At 44.9% G+C, this 20,444-nt stretch overlaps 1 protein-coding gene across 1 annotated transcript in view; it reads left to right on the top strand.

Moving 5' to 3' along the window:
* Nucleotides 1-20,444, top strand: part of LOC129697932 (dedicator of cytokinesis protein 9-like) — a 317,261-nt gene that overhangs the window by 199,006 nt on the left and 97,811 nt on the right. Inside the window, 8 exon segments of the mRNA XM_055636668.1 lie at nt 1,334-1,521; nt 2,717-2,782; nt 5,150-5,242; nt 5,811-5,934; nt 9,964-10,085; nt 11,606-11,692; nt 14,316-14,405; nt 19,348-19,463. Coding sequence (XP_055492643.1) covers nt 1,334-1,521; nt 2,717-2,782; nt 5,150-5,242; nt 5,811-5,934; nt 9,964-10,085; nt 11,606-11,692; nt 14,316-14,405; nt 19,348-19,463 — 886 coding nt within the window.

Below are 20,444 nucleotides of genomic sequence, written 5' to 3' on the forward strand. Positions count from 1 at the left end.
GGAGAGAAGGCAGGTACAGGATACTGAGTTGGATGATCAGCCATGATCATATTGAATGGCAGTGCAGGCTCGAAGGGCCGAATGGCCTACTCCTGCACCTATTTTCTATGTTTCTATGATTCCATTCTTCATTTAGGCTTGCATTTCTGTAGCTGAATGTAACCATTCACAACCCTTGTTGGACCATCCTGTATGGTATATAGCCAGCCAAATACTGTTGAAGCATAATCACTGTTGTAATGCTGGAACACACAACAAGCTCCCACATGCACCAGTGAAATTATGATCTGACTTTTCGTAATGTTACGCGGGGAATAAATATTGTCCAAGCTACTTTAAAACAAGAGCCCAGGACTAACAATCTAGAAAGTTGAGTTCAGATCTCAGCTTGGCAACAATTAGTTTCAGTAACGGCAAGAACAAAATTATTTGTCCCTTTTGTTTTCAAGGAAGGAAAGCTGAACCTGCCAAGTCTGTTTAGTGTTTCCCTCCAGATTCACCAAATGTGTTTGCTTCTTAAATATCCTCTGAAATGGTCTAGCGATGCTGTTAGAATGAGAAACAAATGCTGGCCTTGCCAGCAATGTCCAGATCCAGAAAAATGAACAAAAACAAATCTACTGTATCCATTGTTCAAGATGTGGACTCTTATATATCGACGAGACCAAACGCAGATTTACCAAACACCTTCGCTCAGCCTGTGTGAACCAACCTGATCTCCCGGTTGCTGGACACTTTAATTCCCTTTCCCATTCCTACACAGTTTCCCATTCCTACACACTCCTCCAGTGAGGCTAAACACAAATTGGAGGAACAGCATCTCATATTTCGCTTGGGCAGCTTACAGCCTAGTGGTATTAATATTAATTTCCCTCACTTCAGGTATCACCAGCATTCCTGCTCTCTCTATCCCTCCCCCACCCAAGTCGCAATAACTTCTCATTTTCACCCTACATACAGCTTACAATGGCCTGTTTCCTTTATCATCGATATTTTTTTGCATATCTTTCATTCATTGTTCTTTATCTCTCCACATTGCCGTCCCTTATCCCTAACCAGTCTGAAGAAGGGTCTTGACCCGAAACGTCACCCATTCTTTCTCTCCAGAGATGCTGCCTGTTCCGCTGAGTTACTCCAGCTTTTTGTGTTTATCTTCGGTTTAAACCAGCATCTGCAGTTCCTTCTTACAGAAAAACAAACATCTCTTCGACCTAATGTTTGGCCACATGTGCCTCCATATCTTCACATATGATTTTGTGCGCTAACGCATTGGAGAAATGCCTCTGATTGTTGTATTACTTTAAGTGATGCCTGTAAATATGTGTTGTTGCAGGTTGTGTGAACTCTTCATACATCCCAGTGAAGCATTTTGAAAATAGCCCTAAGGTCTTGGTTACTCACGAGGTGGAGGAATTTTTTCCTTGTACAGCAAAGCTTTCTCAACCGTTTACCATTTACAACAATCATCTCTACGTTTACCCAAAACATCTGAAGTATGACAGTCAAAAATCATTCGCAAAAGTGAGTAATGTTGCATCTGCAATGAGTTAGCTGTAGAGCTGCAGACTGTTTTTAATTGTTGTAATTTGGGTCAGGCAGCGTCTGTGGAGGCATTCTCCATTTTGCTGTACTAAATAAATGCATGTTGTTCTGCTGAGTGCACCCCACCCCCCCTGGACTGTCTCCCTCGGATGGTCACGTCGCACAGACACATCTGCACTTTAGTCTGTTTGAACTGTTTTGACTATTTTACTGTTCTTTTTACAATCCATGTTCTCGGGGTATCTAAATCTAAATTTTATTAGTTATTTATGTTGTGACATCGGATGGAAGCTGCATACCAAATCTCGTTGCGCTTATGTGCAATGGCAATAAAATATATTATTATTATTATTATAATTTAGTGGCCTGATAGTAAAACCCTGATAATCCGTTTTCCGGCTTTTCGGAAGTCCTAATAGTTTGGCACTGGGCTCACCAGCTGATGTTTTTCATGAGGCTTTCTCGCTCACAAATTCCACAGTCCCGAGCTTCCTTTCCATTCATGTCTGCCTCAGTTCCCACTTTCACTTCCCACATACTGGGGCGCTGATTCCCACACTCCCTTTTAGCTCTCCTAAGGTCCCAGTTCCAGCACTCTCTTTAAACATGGGTAGTTCACGGGACAATCACAATACCTATTAACATCTTTTAAAAAAAGTGAACTAAAGGAATGTTGGAGGTAGACACAAATGCTGGAGAAGCTCAGCTGGATGAGGTAGCATCTATGGAGCGAAGGAAATAGGCAACGTTTCGGGTGGAAACCCTTCTTCAGACACCTACACCTACTCCCCTAAAGGACTGTCGGGGTGTTTTTGGAAATAACATCCAACGTTAAAGAAAGTCTTCAGGTCCAACACCTCCAAATTCCTCTTCATAGAAACAAAGAACTGCAAATGCTGGTTAATAAACAAATGGGCACAATGTGCTGGAGTATCTCAGTCGGTCAGGCAGCATCTCTGCAGATGGGTAACGTTTTGGGTCAAGACCCTTCTTCAGTCCTATGCATGCCGGATTAATGCAGTTTGACAGTACTCTGCATGTTGTAGGTAACAAACTGATTCTGAGTTAGGGTGCTGGTGCTGGTTTAAATGTTGACAGTGATGTTGTAACCCTGTCCTGCTGACTTGATCTTCAGCTTCTCGTATGAAAGATCATTTGTTTTTCTTTTGTGCAGGCGAGGAACATTGCTGTTTGCCTGGAGTTCAGGGACTCTGATGAGGAAGAGTCACAGCCTCTGAGGGTCAGTATCGTTTAGATTTGCAAGGATTTTCCTGTTTGTTGCTGACAATACAGTGTCAGCCACGGAGTATTGCTGAAGTGAGATCAATGATTCTTAATAAATTGTCGGTTTACAATGAGCAGCCAGTTTACACAGAACATAGAACAGTACGGTACGGGAACCGGCCCTTCAGCCCATAATATCTGGCTGAACATGATGCCAAGACCAACTCTCATCTGCCTGCGTACATAATCCATATCCCTCCATTCCCTGCACATCCATACGCCTATCCAAAAGTCTCTTAAATACCACTATCATGTCTGCCTCCACCACCACTCATGGTAGCACATTGCAGGCACTCGACACCCTCTGTGTAAAACAAACGTGTCACGCACATCTCCTTTGAACACTTGCCCTCCCTCATCTTAAAGCTAAGCCCTCCAGTATTTGACATTTCCATCTTGGGGGAAAAAGGTTCTGCCACCCTATCTCTGCCTCTCATAATTCAGTGTACATTTAGCAGGTCTCCCACTCTACCTCCAGTGTTCCACAGAAAACAATTTAAGTCCTGTCCAACCTCAGCTTGTAGCTAATGCCCCTGTCCCACTTAGGAAACCTGAACGGGAACCTCTGGAGACTTTGCGCCCCACCCAAGGTTTCCGTGCGGTTCCCGGAGGTTGCAGGTGGTTGCCGGAGGTTGCAGGTAGTGGAAGTGGGTAGGGAGACTGACAAAAACCTCCGGGAACCGCACGAAAACCTTGGGTGGGGCACAAAGTCTCCAGAGGTTTCCGTTCAGGTTTCCTAAGTGGGACAGGGGCATAATACCCCCTAATCAAGGCATCATTCCAGTAAACCTCCTCTGCACCCTTTCCAAAGCCTCCACATCCTTCCTGTAATGGGCTGACCACAACTGCGTACAATACTCCAATTTCGGCCTAACCAAACCCCTATAAAACTGCAACATGATTTCCTGACTCTGAAACATAATGCCCCCACCAATGAAGGCAATCAAACATACGCATTCTTAACCACTTTATCTAGTTGTGTTTGCCACTTTCAGGGTGTATGGACTTTGACCTCAAGATCCCTCTGTACATTAATTTTGTTCGGGGTCTTGCCATCAGTTGGATATTTTCCTCTTACATTCCACCTCCCAAAGTGCAACGCCTCATATTTGGTCGGATTAAACTCCATCTGCCATTTCTCTGTCCATTTCTGTAGCTGATTTATTTTCTTCTGTGTACTTTGACAGCCATTCTCGTAGTCTGTGACACCAGCAATCTTGGTGTCATCTTCAAACTTACTAACTAACCCATCTATATTTATGTCCAAGTTATTTATATGTATCAAAAACAACCAAGGTCTATTAATCCATGCAGAACGTCAGTGGTCACAGACCTCCAGCCTGAACATTATCCTTCAGAACTCTCTGTTGTCTATCAGTAAGTCAGTTGAGAATTCATACGATCAAATCACTGTTAATCCCATACATCTTAATCTTCTGGATCAGCCTACTATGCGGGACTTTTGCCAACTGCCTTACTAAAATCCACGTACGATCACCTTTGTCACCTCCTCCAAAAGCTCAATGAAGTTAGTAAGACACCACCTGCCGCATACAAAATGTACTCAGTTCGTTGCTGGAAATCGAGTCATAAAGCATGGATTTATGTGATTTGGCCCACTAAGTCTCCGCTGCCCACTGAGCGCCTATCTGTGTTAATCCCAGCACTTGGCTCAGAGCCCTCTTTGTCTGGGCATCTCAACACTGCTTTAATATTGTCAGGGACTCTGCTTCCAACACTCTCTCTCAGGCAGTACATTCAATGTAATCACCACTGTCTGGTAGAAAAATCTCTTTACCATAAATCTCTGTTCTGGTCTTACACTTGCAATTCTTCCCAAATATCTCAGTCCTCATTACATGGCAGGGACCAAAAAGATCTTAGTACAATCAAGGCTCAATACAAATGTGGGACCACTGTGTGCAAATAAGAAAGCAAATTGTTGGAGGAACATAGTGGGTCAGGCAGCATGTGTTGTGACATAAAATGGTTGCTGCGTTGGGTTGGGGCCCTGCATCAGGACTAAAAGTGTGGAGGAAGGAATATAAAGAGGAGAGAGGGAGGGGTGAGGTGGGGAAGCTGGTCGGTGATAAGCGGAACGAGCTGAGGGTGGGAAATGATGCACGGGTGGAGCTGAAGGAGAAGAGAGGAAGGGGGAGATAGAGCTAGAGGCTGGAAGGTGTTGAGTAGTACCAGTGGCACTGCTGAGCATTTCCCTGCTTCCAGTGTGAAGATGGCGATGTACAAATCCTCTTCATTTACAGTCTTTATAGCAGAAAATGTAAGTGTTGACTGTTTTCCTTTCTGCTTTCTCTCTGTGCAGTGCATATACGGGAGACCCGGAGGTTCTGTATTTACGAAATGGGCCTTCTCCGTGGTGTTGCATCATCATCACAACCCAGAGTTCTATGATGAGGTAAAAACGGACACTCTATCAGGACAGATATATTTGGGCAGCACAGTGGCATAATATTTGGGCGGGCATAGTGGTGATGTAGGTGACCCCTGGTGCTGCCTGTGTGAAGTTTGCACGTTTTCCCTATGACCTTGTGCTCCAGTTTCCGCCTACGTCTCCAAGACATGCAGCTGGTAGGAAAATTGGCCAAGGTAAATTGCCCCTCATTTGGGTAACAGGAGAATCAGGGTGCAGTTGATAGGAATATGAGGGAGAACAGGTTACAGGGGAGTCGAGAATAGGATTGCTGAGTGAGTCAGCTAGCATAGAACCTGTATTATTTCAAAATATAATAATTCTCTAAGTTTTTTTTTTCAGGCTCTGAGATCACAGGCTAGGCCTGCATTTGTTGCCAATCCGTAATTGCCATTGAGAAGTTGGTCACCACCTTGAATCACTGTAGTTCTTATAGTTGGACAGGGACTTTCAGAATTCATACCTCTGTTAAATCTCTTGCAAAGCTGACTGGCTCCCATTGGGTTCAGATGGATTTTGATGCCAGAATTCAAGAATTCTCTCTCTGTTTCAGGTTAAAGTGGAGCTCCCAACACAACTCCACGAGAAGCATCATTTGTTGTTCACCTTCTATCACGTCAGCTGTGACAACTCGAGCAAAGGCACCACCAAGAAGAAGGAGACTATTGAATCTCAAGGTTTCACTTGATGTCTTTCCTTAACGATATCAACAATATCCATAAGAGTGTTTATTGTATCTCTCACCCCATCAGGACATTGTAAAGCCAATTAGAGTCATAGTCACACAGCGAGGAAACTTGACCTTCGACCCAACTCGTTTATGCAGACCAAAATGACCCATCAAAGACAGTCCCATTTGCTCACGTTTGGCCCAAACCTCTCGAAACTTTTCCTATCCACGAACCTGTCCATAGAGCAAAAAGCTGGGTCATGACCTATTCCTTTTCTCCAGAGATGCTGACTGACCCGTTGAGTTGCTCCAGCTTTTTGTGTCGAATATCTTCGGTTTAAATCATCTCCAGTTCCTTCCCACACAAGTACCTGTCCAAATGTATCTTCAATATTTTTATCGTAGTTACCTCAACTACTTCCTTTGACAGCTTGTTCCATGCACACCACCTTCTGTGTGGGTGGAGAGTGCCTGCGACACGATGCCAGCAATGATAGTTGAGGCAGATAAAATAGTGGCATTTAAGAGAATTTTAGATGGGCATATGAATACACAGGAAATGGAGGGATTTGAATTATGAGCCAGCAGATAAGAGATGGTCTTGGCATCATGTTCGTCACAGACATTGTAGTCTAAAGGGCCTGTTATTTGTGCTGTATTGTTCTATGTTGGAATTCATCACAGAGGGAGGCTGTTCAGTCCATAAGCTTGTATTCACTGGAGTTTGGAAGGATGAGGGGGAATCTTATAGAAACATATAAAATTATAAAAGGACTGGACAAGCTAGATGCAGGAAAAATGTTCCCAATGTTGGGCGAGTCCAGAGCCAGGGGCCACAGTCTTAGAATTAAGGGGAGGTCATTTAAGACTGAGGTGAGAAAAAACTTTTTTACCCAGAGAGTTGTGAATTTATGGAATTCCCTGCCACAGAGGGCAGTGGAGGCCGTCACTGGATGGATTTAAGAGAGAGTTAGATAGAGCTCTAGGGGCTAGTGGGGTCAAGGGATATGGGGAGAAGGCAGGCACGGGTTATTGATAGGGGACGATCAGCCATGATCACAGTGAATGGTAGCGCTGGCTCGAAGGGCCGAATGGCCTCCCCCTGCACCTATTTTCTATGTTTCCATCAGGTCCGTGCTAGCTGTGATCACTCCCATGTCCCATTCCACCATTCCTTTTGCTGCAACAGTGCACATGACCATAAGCTCCACTGTCATTACTTTTGCAGTTTTCCTGCACCAAGATGCAGTTTACTGTGGTTAGTTAACCTCCCGGAACATAGTGATGTGGGAGGAAAGTCATGGCATTGCAGGGCGAAGATGTGAACTTGATATACACAAGGTCACGAATGAACCCCGGTGGCTGTTCCTGTGAAGCACCAGCACTAATTGTTATATCCCATCCCACTCAGTCAAAATAATTTGATCAAGTCGCACCTCAGAGACCTGTGAAAAAAAGGATCTGTATCCGTGGCTATATATAGATAGGGGAATTATCCTGGCCAGTGTTCAAGATTCCTGAAGCATATTACCCAGGGATTATCGTATTGTCATCCACACTGGCTGCAGCACCTCTGTATTGGAATAGTCACTGGAGGGTGTTTTGAATGATGTGTGACTATAAAAATAAATGCTTGCTGCTGATCCACTGTATCAATATGTCGGTATAAATTTCCTGTTGTTATTTAAACATTGACTTGCAATATACTTGCAAGCACATCTGAAAGTTTCAAGACGCTGCATTTTTGCTTCCATTTAGATAAGTCAGTAGATTGGGCAGAAAGAGTTTCAGTTTCAGGTCAAAGATCTTTCTTGGAAACTGGAAATAGAAACATAGACATAGAAAATAGGTGCAGTCTTTACCAATGCTGTTTAAAAAAAAAACAACAGAAATTCATCTAATGAACCCGAGTGAGATGAATTTAGTGTTGAGCAATTTATTTATAAACTGATTCTGTGTGCAGATGCCAGATTGCCGACACAACTCTGTCAGTTTTCGTAGCTGGAACCTGACAGCGGTTTGTGCGGTGCCATCCCGAGTAACTCAAGTCGGGTTTATTGTCATGTGCACAAGTATAGTGAGATACGGGTACAATAAAATGTCACAGGCTTAAACACGCAAAAGCATACATTATAAGTAAATCACACCTAAATTCGATAAATCAGTGAAATGGGGAAAAAAATGAAATGAAAAAAAATTTGCAAAAACCACGACATTTGTCAAATATCAATTTCGAAAACATCTCCAGAAAAAGCACTGATTCTCCACCATAACCTGTCATCTGACAAATTATTCAAACTCGCAAATCATGGCAATGCTATACATTGTTGTATGATCTGTGAGTGAGTTCTCAGCAGAGTCATAGTTATGGGGAAATGAACTTGGGGTCCAAATAACAAACTTTATAGCAGTGTTGGCATTCCCTGATGAATATTGCAAAATTCAAACAGTTGCAAATATTTTTTGTTCCCAATTTCAAACGTTTGCTTGTAATATTTAAGCCGTGAACCAGTCTTTACTTCAGCTTCAGTCGAATATTTAAGGAGTTAATATAAAAATAAATACACCTTTTACTCTTTGCTTTGCCGTCCCAAGCGGTGACAATGAGAACATTCTCCCCACAGATGTGTAGCAATGTTACAAAATTTTGAGATTTAAAAAATCAAGTCTGTAATTTATCCCATCAGATAATGCGTAAAAATAAGTTTAATTTGACACCTAATTCACTTTCATATCTCAAGTATTTAACAAGTTATGGCCATTTTCATACTCTGAAATTAGCATCTTGTTCCCTATTGATTTTCTATGGACATAACAAAAAAGCTGTGATCGCGTTCTGTCAAAAGCCCATAACCTTCTTAAAAATTAAGAGAACTGAATGAAATTTTCAGTTACTGTAGATTGAACCATTCTGAAACAAACATAAAATAATCTAACTTGGATGACCTGAAATTAAAGCATACAATTAGTTAGTTACCCAAGTGTAGCAAATTTCAAACTTCAATTACTAGATCTAAACATCTATCCATTTCTTAATAAATGATTAACGTTTTTAAATAGCCCAAATGTCCAAGTAATATTCATAAATAATTCACAATAAGACATGATTTTTAAATCTCATTTACATTAATTTATAGGCCAAATGGAAGGAATTTAGTGTTCAATTGCTGTAAATTAAAGTCCATTTTAAATCAGCTTTCCAGTGGGTTCCAGTGAACGCGCTGGTTTAGAATGTTCACATTGCAGTGGATTTGTGCTCTCAAAGGCCCAGAAAAACACTGCGGGATATAAAGCGCCCAAAATGAGCTACTCGCTATAGAAAACTTTAATAACAGGGTTCTTAAGAAGCCCCTTTTAATGTAAAAATAAGGTACATACCTTTAATTGTTTGCTTTATAAAACCCTGGGGCTGCGAGAGGTCGCGGGTTTAGAGAGTGATTTTTAAACTACTATAACTATTATACAAGGCCATAAAAACTAATAATACCTTTTGCGACGGGGTCTTTCAGCGATTTTTCGTTAATGATTTACTAGGCTGAACATTTTTGATTGCAACAGCCTAGTGAAAATCGCGTTTTAAACCCGCCCCCTCAAAACAGCGCCAAAATCGCGCACACGGGCTGGGGCAGATTCTCAGCCACGCTTCAGGTAGGCTTTGCAACATACCTAAGATGTGGCTGCGTCTTTGTGACCAGCTTACTTAAGTGCCTGAGCTGACCACAGACTCTGCTGTCAGTTTTCGTGTTTTCCCATTGAATACTTTTCTGTACGTCAGTATTCGCTTTGGTTTCCAGAATAACTTTGATCTACAGACCTCAACACAGCTGGGTTTTAATCCACTTCTGTGGGTAGGTCTCGGGTCTTTAGTTGCAGAGGTATTCACTTTTTACCCACATTGTTGTTGAGTTAATAAGGAGAAGGATTTGGACGACACTTTAATTCACTGATGTGGTCAAATTCTGCTGCATCATGATGTGAAGTTCCTGTCTCTAAACTCTTGATTATTTTGACATATTTTCTCGTCTTGCTCCTGCAGTTGGTTATGCCTGGCTGCCCATTCTGAAAGATGGTCGGGTGGTTACCAATGATAATCAGATCTCTGTCTCAGCCAATCTACCTGTTGGCTACTTAAGCTACCTGGAGCTGGGAATGGGAAAGGTAAGCTCTGCATTTCCTCCAGGCCATTGGATGAAGGCGGCATGAGGTGACCATCATGGTTCCTCACAGAAATCCAATGATCTGGTGAACCCTCCATGTGCAAGTGACCAAAAGTATTACATTTCTGAATTTGTATGTAATTTTTGACAAAAATACCCAGGAGAAATGACTGATAGAACGCACAATGCTTTAAATGTTCAGTAGATTGGGCAGAAAGAGTTTCAGTTTCAGGTCAAAGATCTTTCTTGGAAACTGGAAATAGAAACATAGACATAGAAAATAGGTGCAGGAGTAGGCCATTCGGTCTTTCGAGCTTGCACCGTCGTTCAATATGATCATGGCTGATCATCCAACTCAGTATCCTGTACCTGCCTTCTCTCCATACTCCCTGATTCCTTTAGCCACAAGAGCCACATCTAACTCCCTCTTAAATGAACTGGCCTCAACTACCTTTTGTGGCAGAGAATTCCAGAGATTCACCATTGTGTGAAAAATGTTTTTCTCATCTCGGTCCTAAAAGATTTCCCCCTTATCCTTAATTAGAGAATAATTAAATAATTAGAGAAAGCCAATGTCACGTTGCAGAGGAAGGGTCAACTGGCTTGTAAGTGTGACTGTTAGTCCGCTTCATCAGTTGTTACAAGTTGTGAATAGCTGGGGACCAAGCACTGAGCCCACTAGTCACAACCTGACAGAAATTGGATTATTTCACCTCTGGCGTTATGACCAATAACTCAATTCTCAATCTGTGCCATTATATTTCACACAATTCCACGTGGTCTACTTTTTTGGTCCAATCTCCAGCGTAGGAACTTTATCAAAATCCAAATACACTCCCATGCATTGGTTTACCCCTGATTTAAGCCATTAATCATGTCCTCAAAGAACTCCAGCAGATTAGTCAAAGATAATTTTCCTTTTCCCATGTTGACTCTGCACAGTTCTATTAGCTTTTTCCAGATGTTCTTTTATTACATCAATATTAGTGATTCCAGTATTTTCCCCTTGCAATTTTCAGGGCTAGAGCTAGAGAGGATACAGAGAATACTCACAAGTATGTTGCTTGAGCTTTAGGGGTTTAGTCTATTTGACAAAGGGCGGCACGTTGGAGCAGCGGTAAAGTTGCTGCCTTACAGCGCCAGAGAGCCAGGTTTGATCCTGACTTTGGGGGCTGTATGGAGTTTGTACGTTCTCCCCGTGACCTACGTGGGGTTTCTCCGGATGCTGCGGTTTCCTCCCACACTCCAAAGACGTGCAGGTTTGTAGGTTAATTCACTTCAGCAAAAATTGTAAATTGTCCCCAGCATATAGGATAAAGTTAGTGTGCTGGGTGGTCGCTGGTCGGTGCAGACTCGATGGGCTGAAGGGCCTGTTTCTGCGTTGTATCTCTAAACTAAAGACTGCTGGGATGCATCAACAAGAATTGCAGAGCTAGCTGTTGATGATGGAAATAAATAAAAGCTAAATTTAGCTTTTGTTTAATTAATTTAGTTTCACACCATTTTTTTGGTACATTTCAGCACACTGGTCCTGAAATCAAATGGGTAGATGGAGCCAAACATATTTTCAAAGTTGCCACACACCTAGTGTCGACGGTCTACACCCAGGTCAGTTGCTGTCTTCTTTATTTACTTCACATGTTTGAAATTTTGATTTAAAGCATCTACTATTTTGGAGAAACAGCAGATGCTGGAATCTGGCACAAGACTCACAGTGTTGGAGTGACTGTAATGGGTCCTTTTAATGGAGGTTAACAATGGTACATAATAGAAACATCGAAATTAGGTGCAGGAGTAGGCCATTCGGCCCTTCGATCCTTCACCGCCATTCAATATGATCATGGTTGATCATCCAACTCAGTATCCTGTACCTGCCTTCTCTCCATACCCCCTGATCCCTTTAGCCACAACTCCCTCTTAAATATAGTCAATGAACTGGCCTCAACTGCATTCTGTGACAGAGAATTCCAGAGATTCACCACTCTCTGTGTGAAAAATGTATTTCTCATCTCGGTCCTAAAAGATTTCCCCCTTATCCTTAAACTGTGACCCCTTGTTCTGGACTTCCCCAACATTGGGAACAATCTTTCTGCATTTCGCCTGTCCAAACCCTTAAGAATTTTGTAAGTTTCTATAAGATCCTCCCTCAATCTTCTAAATTCTAGAGAGTACAAGCCGAGTCTATCCAGTCTTTCTTCATATGAAAGTCCTGACATCCCAGGAATCAGTCTGGTGAACCTTCTCTGTGCTCCCTCTACGGCAAGAATGTCTTTCCTCAGATTAGGTCCCTCTACGGCAAGAATGTCTTTCCTCAGATTAATCTTTGTATTTCCTTATAAGAGGGGAATGAATGTTTTCAATGTTGTTCTACTAGATAATATTCTTATTTTCATTGCTTTGGTCGGAAAGGAAGGTAAAAAGTGGCTCATGCTCAGAGGACAGGAACAGGGAGATGCTAAAACGACATTGTTGCCTCCATGGTGTCGCAGCGGTCAGTGCTGCTGCCTCACGCTCACGCTGCCTGGGTTCAGTCCCGATCTGTGCTGTCTGTATGGAGTTTGCATGTTCTCCCAGTGAATGTATGGGTTTCCTTAATTTCTCCAGATTTTCGCACATCAGAAAGGAGAGTTGACGGGTATGTGAGAGAGAGTGAGAGAGAGAGCGAGAGAGAGAGAGAGTAAGGATCAGAGGTACATGAGGAATAACGTGTAGGAAAGAATTACAGATTCTGGTTTAAATCGAAGATAGACATAAAAAGCTGGAGCAACTCAGCGGGACAGGCAGCATGTCTGGAGAGAAGGAATGGGTGACGTTTCGGGTGGAGACCCTTCTTCAGACTGAAAAGGGATGAATGAGATTGGTCTTGGGATCCAGCACACACAATGGGCTGAATGGCTCATGAGGCATTATCAGGATGGGAACAGTAAGATCACAAAGGTTGTGATTGTTTTTTACAGAAGAGGTGAACTGAGAGGATGTAATCAAGGTATATACAATTATGATGAAACCAGGGTAAATAAAGCATGCACTGACCTTTAATAGAAAGATTGATAACTGGGGATATAAATTTAAAATAATTAGTGCATTGATTGGAGGCGACTTGAGGAAGTTATTTTGTCAAGATTTAGGAATTCACTGGTTGAAACAGTGATGGAGGCATCGCTTAGATTAATCGGGTGAGACTATGAACAGCCGTAACCTTCAAGGCCACGTACTGAGATTCAGGAGTGAGCTTTCTCAAAGCATGGATACAGGTTCAAGGTGATGGGTGAAAGATTTAATGGAAACCTGAGGGATAATGTTTTCACACAAAGGGTGGTGGGTGTATGGAATGAGCCGCCGGAGGAGGTAGTTGGGGCAGGTACCATCGCAACGTTTAAGAAACATTTAGACAGGTACATGGATAGGACAGGTTTAGAGGGATCTGGGCCGAACGCAGGCAGGTGGGACTAGTGTACATGGGACATGTTGGTCGATGTGAGCAGGCTGGGACAAGGGGCCTGGTTCACTCTGTGAGACTCTTATGTCTGTGACTCTATGACAATCGGTGCTTCTATACTCCAAATTCCCCTGATTCTCTGATTAAATCGTTGAACACCCTGTGGGAGAATCATATGCTGCAGCTTAAAAATAAGTCAACATCTTCTGTAAATTGGGTTAACAAGTTGGTTGTTCTTGTAAATTCTCAAAACAAAATCTTATGGAATCTATTCAGGGGAGAGAGGGCAGGAAAGGGCAGATCCATTGTGAAGCCTCAACAGAGAATTAGATGATACTGACAGAGTGGGAAATAATTTTCAGGGCTACAGGTAAGAAGCAGTGGAAATAGACTGGATATTTCTTACAGAGAGTTCGTCAAGTAAAGTTATCGCGCATAAGTTTGGTGAGGTACAGGTACAATGAAAATTTTGATTGCAGCAGCATCGTAGGCACATAGACTCAAGACAAGAATCTATTGAAGGTCGGGCTGGACAGATACTTCAACTGCAGGGTCGTGAAAGAGTGTAGGGAGAGAGCTGGAGAACAGCGCAGAGTTTGACATTGAATCTTAGAGAATGGTGGAGTGGGTCTTGATGGTCTGATTGGGCAACTCCTGCACCTGTGTTGACCTGCACCTTGTTTGTAGCTTGGTCTGCTGAGTTCCTCAAGCACTGTGTTTTTTGCTCAAGATGACAGCGTCTGCAGTCTCTTTTGTCTCCTGTGCCTTATGTTCGTCTTGTATCATCTGCAGGACCAGCACCTCAACAACTTCTTCCAGTATTGCCAGAAGTGTGATTCTGGAGCCCAAGCTTCTGGATCCGAACTTGTCAAATTCCTGAAGGTAAGTTTGCATCACCAGCCCTGTGCTGTCGGGTCCATTCAACTATTTACCTTTCAATAACGGCGTGAAGCTTGCTTCATCCACGCAATGACATTTGGACAGGTACATGGATAGGAAAGGTTTAGAAGATTATGGGCCAAACACAGACAAATGGGACTAGCTTGGATGTGGCACTTTGGTCGGCATGGCTAAGTTGGGAGGAAGGGTCAATGTCTGTGCTGAAGGACTCCATGACTATATCAGGTTTGTAGGTTAATTGGCTTCGGTAAAAATTGTAAATTGACCCTAGAGTGTAGGAGTTTGCTAGTGTGCAGGGATCATTGGTCAGCGCAGACACGGTGGGCCGAAGGGCCTGTTTCCGTGCCGTATCTCTAAAGTCTATAGTTGTAATCCCACCATGGCTGCTTGAGAATTTAAATTCAATTCATTAAATAATTCCAATTAAAAAAGCAATTCTTAATAATGATGAGCGCAAAACAACCGGATTGCCAACATCTTCAACCTCTCCCTGAGTCAGTCTGTGGTTCCCACTCCCTTCAAAGCATCCATCATTGTTCCTGTTCCAAAGAAACCATTAATCTCCTGTTTAAATTAAATTGAATTTCCTTTATTGTCATTCAGACCTTACGGTCTGAACGAAATTTCGTGCCTGCAGTCACACATACAATGATACAATAATAACAACAATAAACACAAATTAACTTCCACCACAGTGAGTCCTCCAAACACCTCCTCACTGTGGTGGAGGCAAAAATCTTAGGGTTGCAGTCTCTCCCTCTGCTCCCTCTGCGCTGAGGCGATTCCCCACCGGGCGATGGTACAAACAGTCCCGCAGCTCACCGAACCCCGCGAACGGGCCGGCTCAAACACTGCGGCCCGGGGTGGTCGAAGCCGCCGCACCTCCAGTCCAGCATACGCAGCCGCTGGCCCGCGGCTGAACCCAGGACTCTGGACACCGCCGCCAGAACGTCGTCCCAGCCACCAGAGCACCGTCCCAGCCCCCGGACCACATCGCCCTCATGTGAGTACCGTTCCACCCTCGGGCTGGGCCACTCCGACGGGAGTGCCGTTCCTCCCTCGGGCTGGGCCACTCCGACGGGAGTGCCGTTCCTCCCTCGGGCTGGGCCACTCCAGCGGGAGTGCCGTTCCTCCCTCGGGCTGGGCCACTCCGACGGGAGTGCCGTTCCTCCCTCGGGCTGGGCCACTCCGACGGGAGTGCCGTTCCTCCCTCGGGCTGGGCCACTCCAGCGGGAGTGCCGTTCCTCCCTCGGGCTGGGCCACTCCAGCCCCTCACCATGCCGCTCTCACGGGAGCACCGTTCCATCCCGGGCTGGGCCGGGAGCGAGCCCAGGACGAGTCCTGTCAGCTGCCTCCAGAGTCCCGAGGTCGCCGGCTCCGCTAGGCCTCAGCGTAGATGGAGGCAGAGAAGGGGGATTCGACAAAAAGGTCGTATTCCCCCCGAAGGGAGTGACAGCAGCCCCCGTTTCACCCCCCACCCCCCTCCCCACATAAACACAGCCTAAAAACCAAAAACATAACTAGACAAAAACGAAAAAAAACAATACAAAAAAGTAAAAACCAACGGACTGCAGGCGAGCCGCTGCTGCCAGGGCAGCGCCGCCACTTCCGGACAATGACTACCGTCCTGTCACACTGACATCAGTCATCATGAAGTGCTTCGAGTGACTAGTCAAAACTCACATCTGTTCCTCTCTCCCTGACACCGTAGACCCTCTTCAGTTTGCGTATAGACCAAACAGGGCCACGGATGATGCCATCGCCACTGAGCTCACCCACCTGGACAAAGGGAATACATATGTCAGAATGCTCTTCATTGACTATAGCTCGGCATTCAACACTATAATTCCCTCAAAACCCGTCCCCAAGCTCCTAGATCTTGGACTGGAGACCATCTGTGGCTGGATATTCGACTTCCTGACGGGCAGGCCCCAGGTGGTGAGAATTGGCAGCCACACCTCTTCCTCACTGATCCTCAACACAGGCGCACCACAGGGCTGTGTGCTCAGTCCTCTCCTGTACTCCCTGTTCACGCACGACTGTACTGCTAAGCACAGCTCCAACATCACCTTAAAGTTTGCTGACGACACGACCATCCTGGGCCTCATCACAGACAACAATGAGACGACCTATAGAGAGGAGGTAAAGGCACTAAACAGCTGGTGCCAGGAAAATAACCTCTCTCTCAATGTCAGCAAAACTAAAGCGATGATCATGGACTACAGGAGACAGCAGGGGAGTGGTCACCTCCCCATCCACATCGGTGATGCTGAGGTTGAAAGGGTCAGCAGCTTCAAGTTCCTCGATATGCACATCACTGAGGACCTCTCTTGGACACTGCACACGGACACAATAACTAAGAAAGCCCGCCAGCAGCTCTTTTTCCTGAGAAGACTGGGTTTGGCATGAACGCCAGCATCCTCACAAACTTCTACAGTTGCACCATCGAGAGTCTGCTGACGGGCTGCATCACAGTCTGGTACGGGAACTGTTCTGCCCACAGCCGCAAATCACTACAGAGAGTGGTGAAGGCGGCACAGCACATCATTGGCAACTGTCTCCTGGCCATTCAAGACATTTTTCACAGGCAGTGCCTGCAGAAGGGACACAGCATCATCAAGGACCACAGCCACCCAGCACGCAGACTGTTCTCCTTGTTACCGCCAGGCAGACGATACAGGAGCATGGCTGCATGCACCATCAGACTTAGCACTTAGTTTTTATCATCAGGCCATCAGGCTTCTGAACTCATAAACACATCATATATGTGGATTCTTTTATTATTGTCTTTTACCTACCAAAGTCACTTTTTTAGTGTACGCATATCGCTCTGTTCCCCGGGCAGGTCTGGGTTTCTCTGATCATTGTCTAGTTCACCTTATTCCGACCTACAGGTAGAAACTAAAAGCTGCTAAGCCTGTGGTCAGAACAACGAAAAGGTGGACAAGCGAGGGCATTGAGAACCTACAATCCTGTTTTGACTGCACGGATTGGAATGTGTTCAGTGAAGCAACATCGAAACATAGAAAATAGTTGCAGGAGTAGGCCATTCGGCCCTTCGAGCCTGCACCGCCATTCATTATGATCATGGCTGATCATCCAACTCAGTATCCTGTACCTCCCTTCTCTCCATACCCCCTGATCCCTTTAGCCACAAGGGCCACATCTAACTCCCTCTTAAATATAGCCAATGAACTGGCCTCAACTACCTTCTGTGGCAGAGAGTTCCACAGATTCACCACTCTCTGTGTGAAAAATGTTTTTCTCATCATGGTCCTAAAAGACTTCCCCCTTATCCTTAAACTGTGACCCCTTGTTCTGGACTTCCCCAACATCGGGAACAATCTTCCTGCATCTAGCCTGTCCAACCCCTTAAGAATGTTGTAAGTTTCTATAAGATCCCCCCTCAATCTTCTAAATTCTAGCGAGTACAAGCCGAGTCTATCCAGTCTTTCTTCATATGAAAGTCCTGACATCCCAGGAACCTCAATGGGTATATGGACACTGTATCATCATATGTCAGCTTTTCCGAGGACAGTTGCACTCCAACTAAGACCCGGACATGGTTCAACAACAAGAAGCCCTGGTTCACTGCAGAACTCAGACAGTTCCGATGGTCCAAAGAGGAGGCCTACAGGAGCGGGGATGTAGACATCTACAGGCAGGCCAAGTACAAACTGAGTAAAGGAATCAGACCTGCCAAGGAAAGGTACTCTAAGAAGTTGAGGAGCAAGTTATTTTCACAATGGCAGGCAGTGACTAGTGGGGTACCGCAAGGCTCAGTGCTGGGACCCCACCTATTTACAATATATATTAATGATTTGGACAAGGGAATTGAATACAACATCTCCAAGTTTGCGGATGACACGAAGCTGGGGGGCAGTGTTAGCTGTGAGGAGGATGCTAGGAGGCTGCAAGGTGACTTGGATAGGCTGGGTGCATGGGCAAATGCCTGGCAGATGCAGTATAATGTGGATAAATGTGAGGTTATCCACTTTGGTGGCAAAAACAGGAAAGTAGACTATTATCTGAATGGTGGCCGATTAGGAAAAGGGGAGATGCAACGAGAACTGGGTGTCATGGTACACCAGTCATTGAGAGTAGGCATGCAGGTGCAGCAGGCAGTGAAGAAAGCGAATGGTATGTTAGCATTCATAGCAAAAGGATTTGAGTATAGGAGCAGGGAGGTTCTACTGCAGTTGTACAGAGTCTTGGTGAGACCACACCTAGAGAATTACGTACAGTTTTGGTCTCCTAATCTGAGGAAAGACATTCTTGCGGGAGTACAGAGAAGGTTCACCAGACTGATTCCTGGGATGTCAGGACTTTCATATGAAGAAAGACTGGATAGACTCGGCTTGTACTCGCTAGAATTTTGAAGATTGAGGGGGATCTTATAGAAACTGACAAAATTCTTAAGGGGTTGGACAGGCTAGATGCAGGAAGATTGTTCCCGATGTTGGGGAAGTCCAGAAAAAGGGGTCACAGTTTAAGGATAAGGGGAAAATCTTTTAGGACCGAGATGAGGAAAACATTTTTCACACAGAGAGTGATGAATCTCTGGAATTCTCTGCCACATAAGGTAGTTGAGGCCAGTACATTGGCTATATTTAAGAGGGAGTTAGATGTGGCCCTTGTGGCTAAAGGGATCAGGGGGTATGGAGAGAAGGCAGGTACAGGATACTGAGTTGGATGATCAGCCATGAGCATATTGAATAGCGGTGCAGGCTCCAAGGGCCGAATGGCCTACTCCTGCACCTATTTTCTATGATCCATGAAGTTCTCAGCTAGTGACTCTTCTTCAGTTTGGAAGCGCTTGCAAGTCAGCAATTCCACAATGTGGCGCCTCACCATTAGGTGTGCACCAAGCATCAAATTTGCTGTGTGAGAATAATTAAAGCCACTCTCCTTGTTCTTCCTTCAGAGTTTACATGCGATGGAAGGCCATGTGATGATCAACTTCCTGCCCACAATCCTGAACCAGTTGTTTCGTGTTCTTGCCCGGGCTTCACACGAAGAGGTTGCAGTTAATGTTACCAGGTAGGTAGCAGCTATAATGTAGTACAAAGTACAGCAGATGCTGGTTTACCAAAGAAAGACTGTGTTTGTGTGCAGCTTGCACTTTCCCCCTGTGACCTCTCATGGGTTTTCTCCAAGTGCTCCAGTCTGAAGAAGGCTCTCGACCCGAAACGTCGCCCATTCCTTCTCTCCACAGATGCTGCCTCAACCGTTGAGTTACTCCAGCATTTTGTACCTCTGGATTCCTCCCACATCCCAAAGACGTGCAGGTTGTAGATTAATTGACCTCTGCAAAATTGCCTCAAATGCGCAGACAAAGTGGGATAATGGTGTGATAGACACAAAGTGGCAGCGTAACTCAGTGGTTCCGGCAGCACCTCACGAGACCATGGGGGGGGGGGGGGGGGGGGGGGGGGGGGGGGGAAGAAAGCTGTAAGTTAGGGGCAGGACAGAGCATGGCTGGTAATCGGTTTTGCTGATATTTTTCCGCTCAAAGGGAATCCTGCACATTCTGAGATCCCGTAAGATAAATGTTGCTGAAACAAATGTCCATGAACATGGGACACCATAATGGTCTTTGACCCACAGACTTGGATAAACAGCCGTTGTGGCAGCTTGCCTTCTCTAGTCAGCATTTGTTAGTCACCCAGTCAGGAGCAAATGGTTTGGAGAAGAACAATGTCTCTGTGTGGCATCTGTCGGGCAGGGCTGAGGGTGACTGTAACAGAGCCTCTGGTGGGGTGGTTGGGGGGGGGGGGGGGGGGGGGGGCAGCAGTATTTTATTTTGGCACTGATGTTAGTTCCCAGGAGATGGCAGACGTTAGTGTTTTGCCTCTTTTGATTTGGGGTTAACTGTGTTCTGTGCAAACGTTTCCTCTCATTTTTGTGCCCCTTATCTCTTTTCTCCTAACCTTGAGCTATAGCCCATGAACATGACCACCCTCCTGCCCACCCACCTCCTCCAATGGCTTCCACATGCAACCCCCTTCTGACAGCCCCCTC

This window comes from Leucoraja erinacea, chromosome 6, assembly GCF_028641065.1.
Source record: "Leucoraja erinacea ecotype New England chromosome 6, Leri_hhj_1, whole genome shotgun sequence".
In the NCBI taxonomy this organism is placed as follows: domain Eukaryota; kingdom Metazoa; phylum Chordata; class Chondrichthyes; order Rajiformes; family Rajidae; genus Leucoraja; species Leucoraja erinaceus.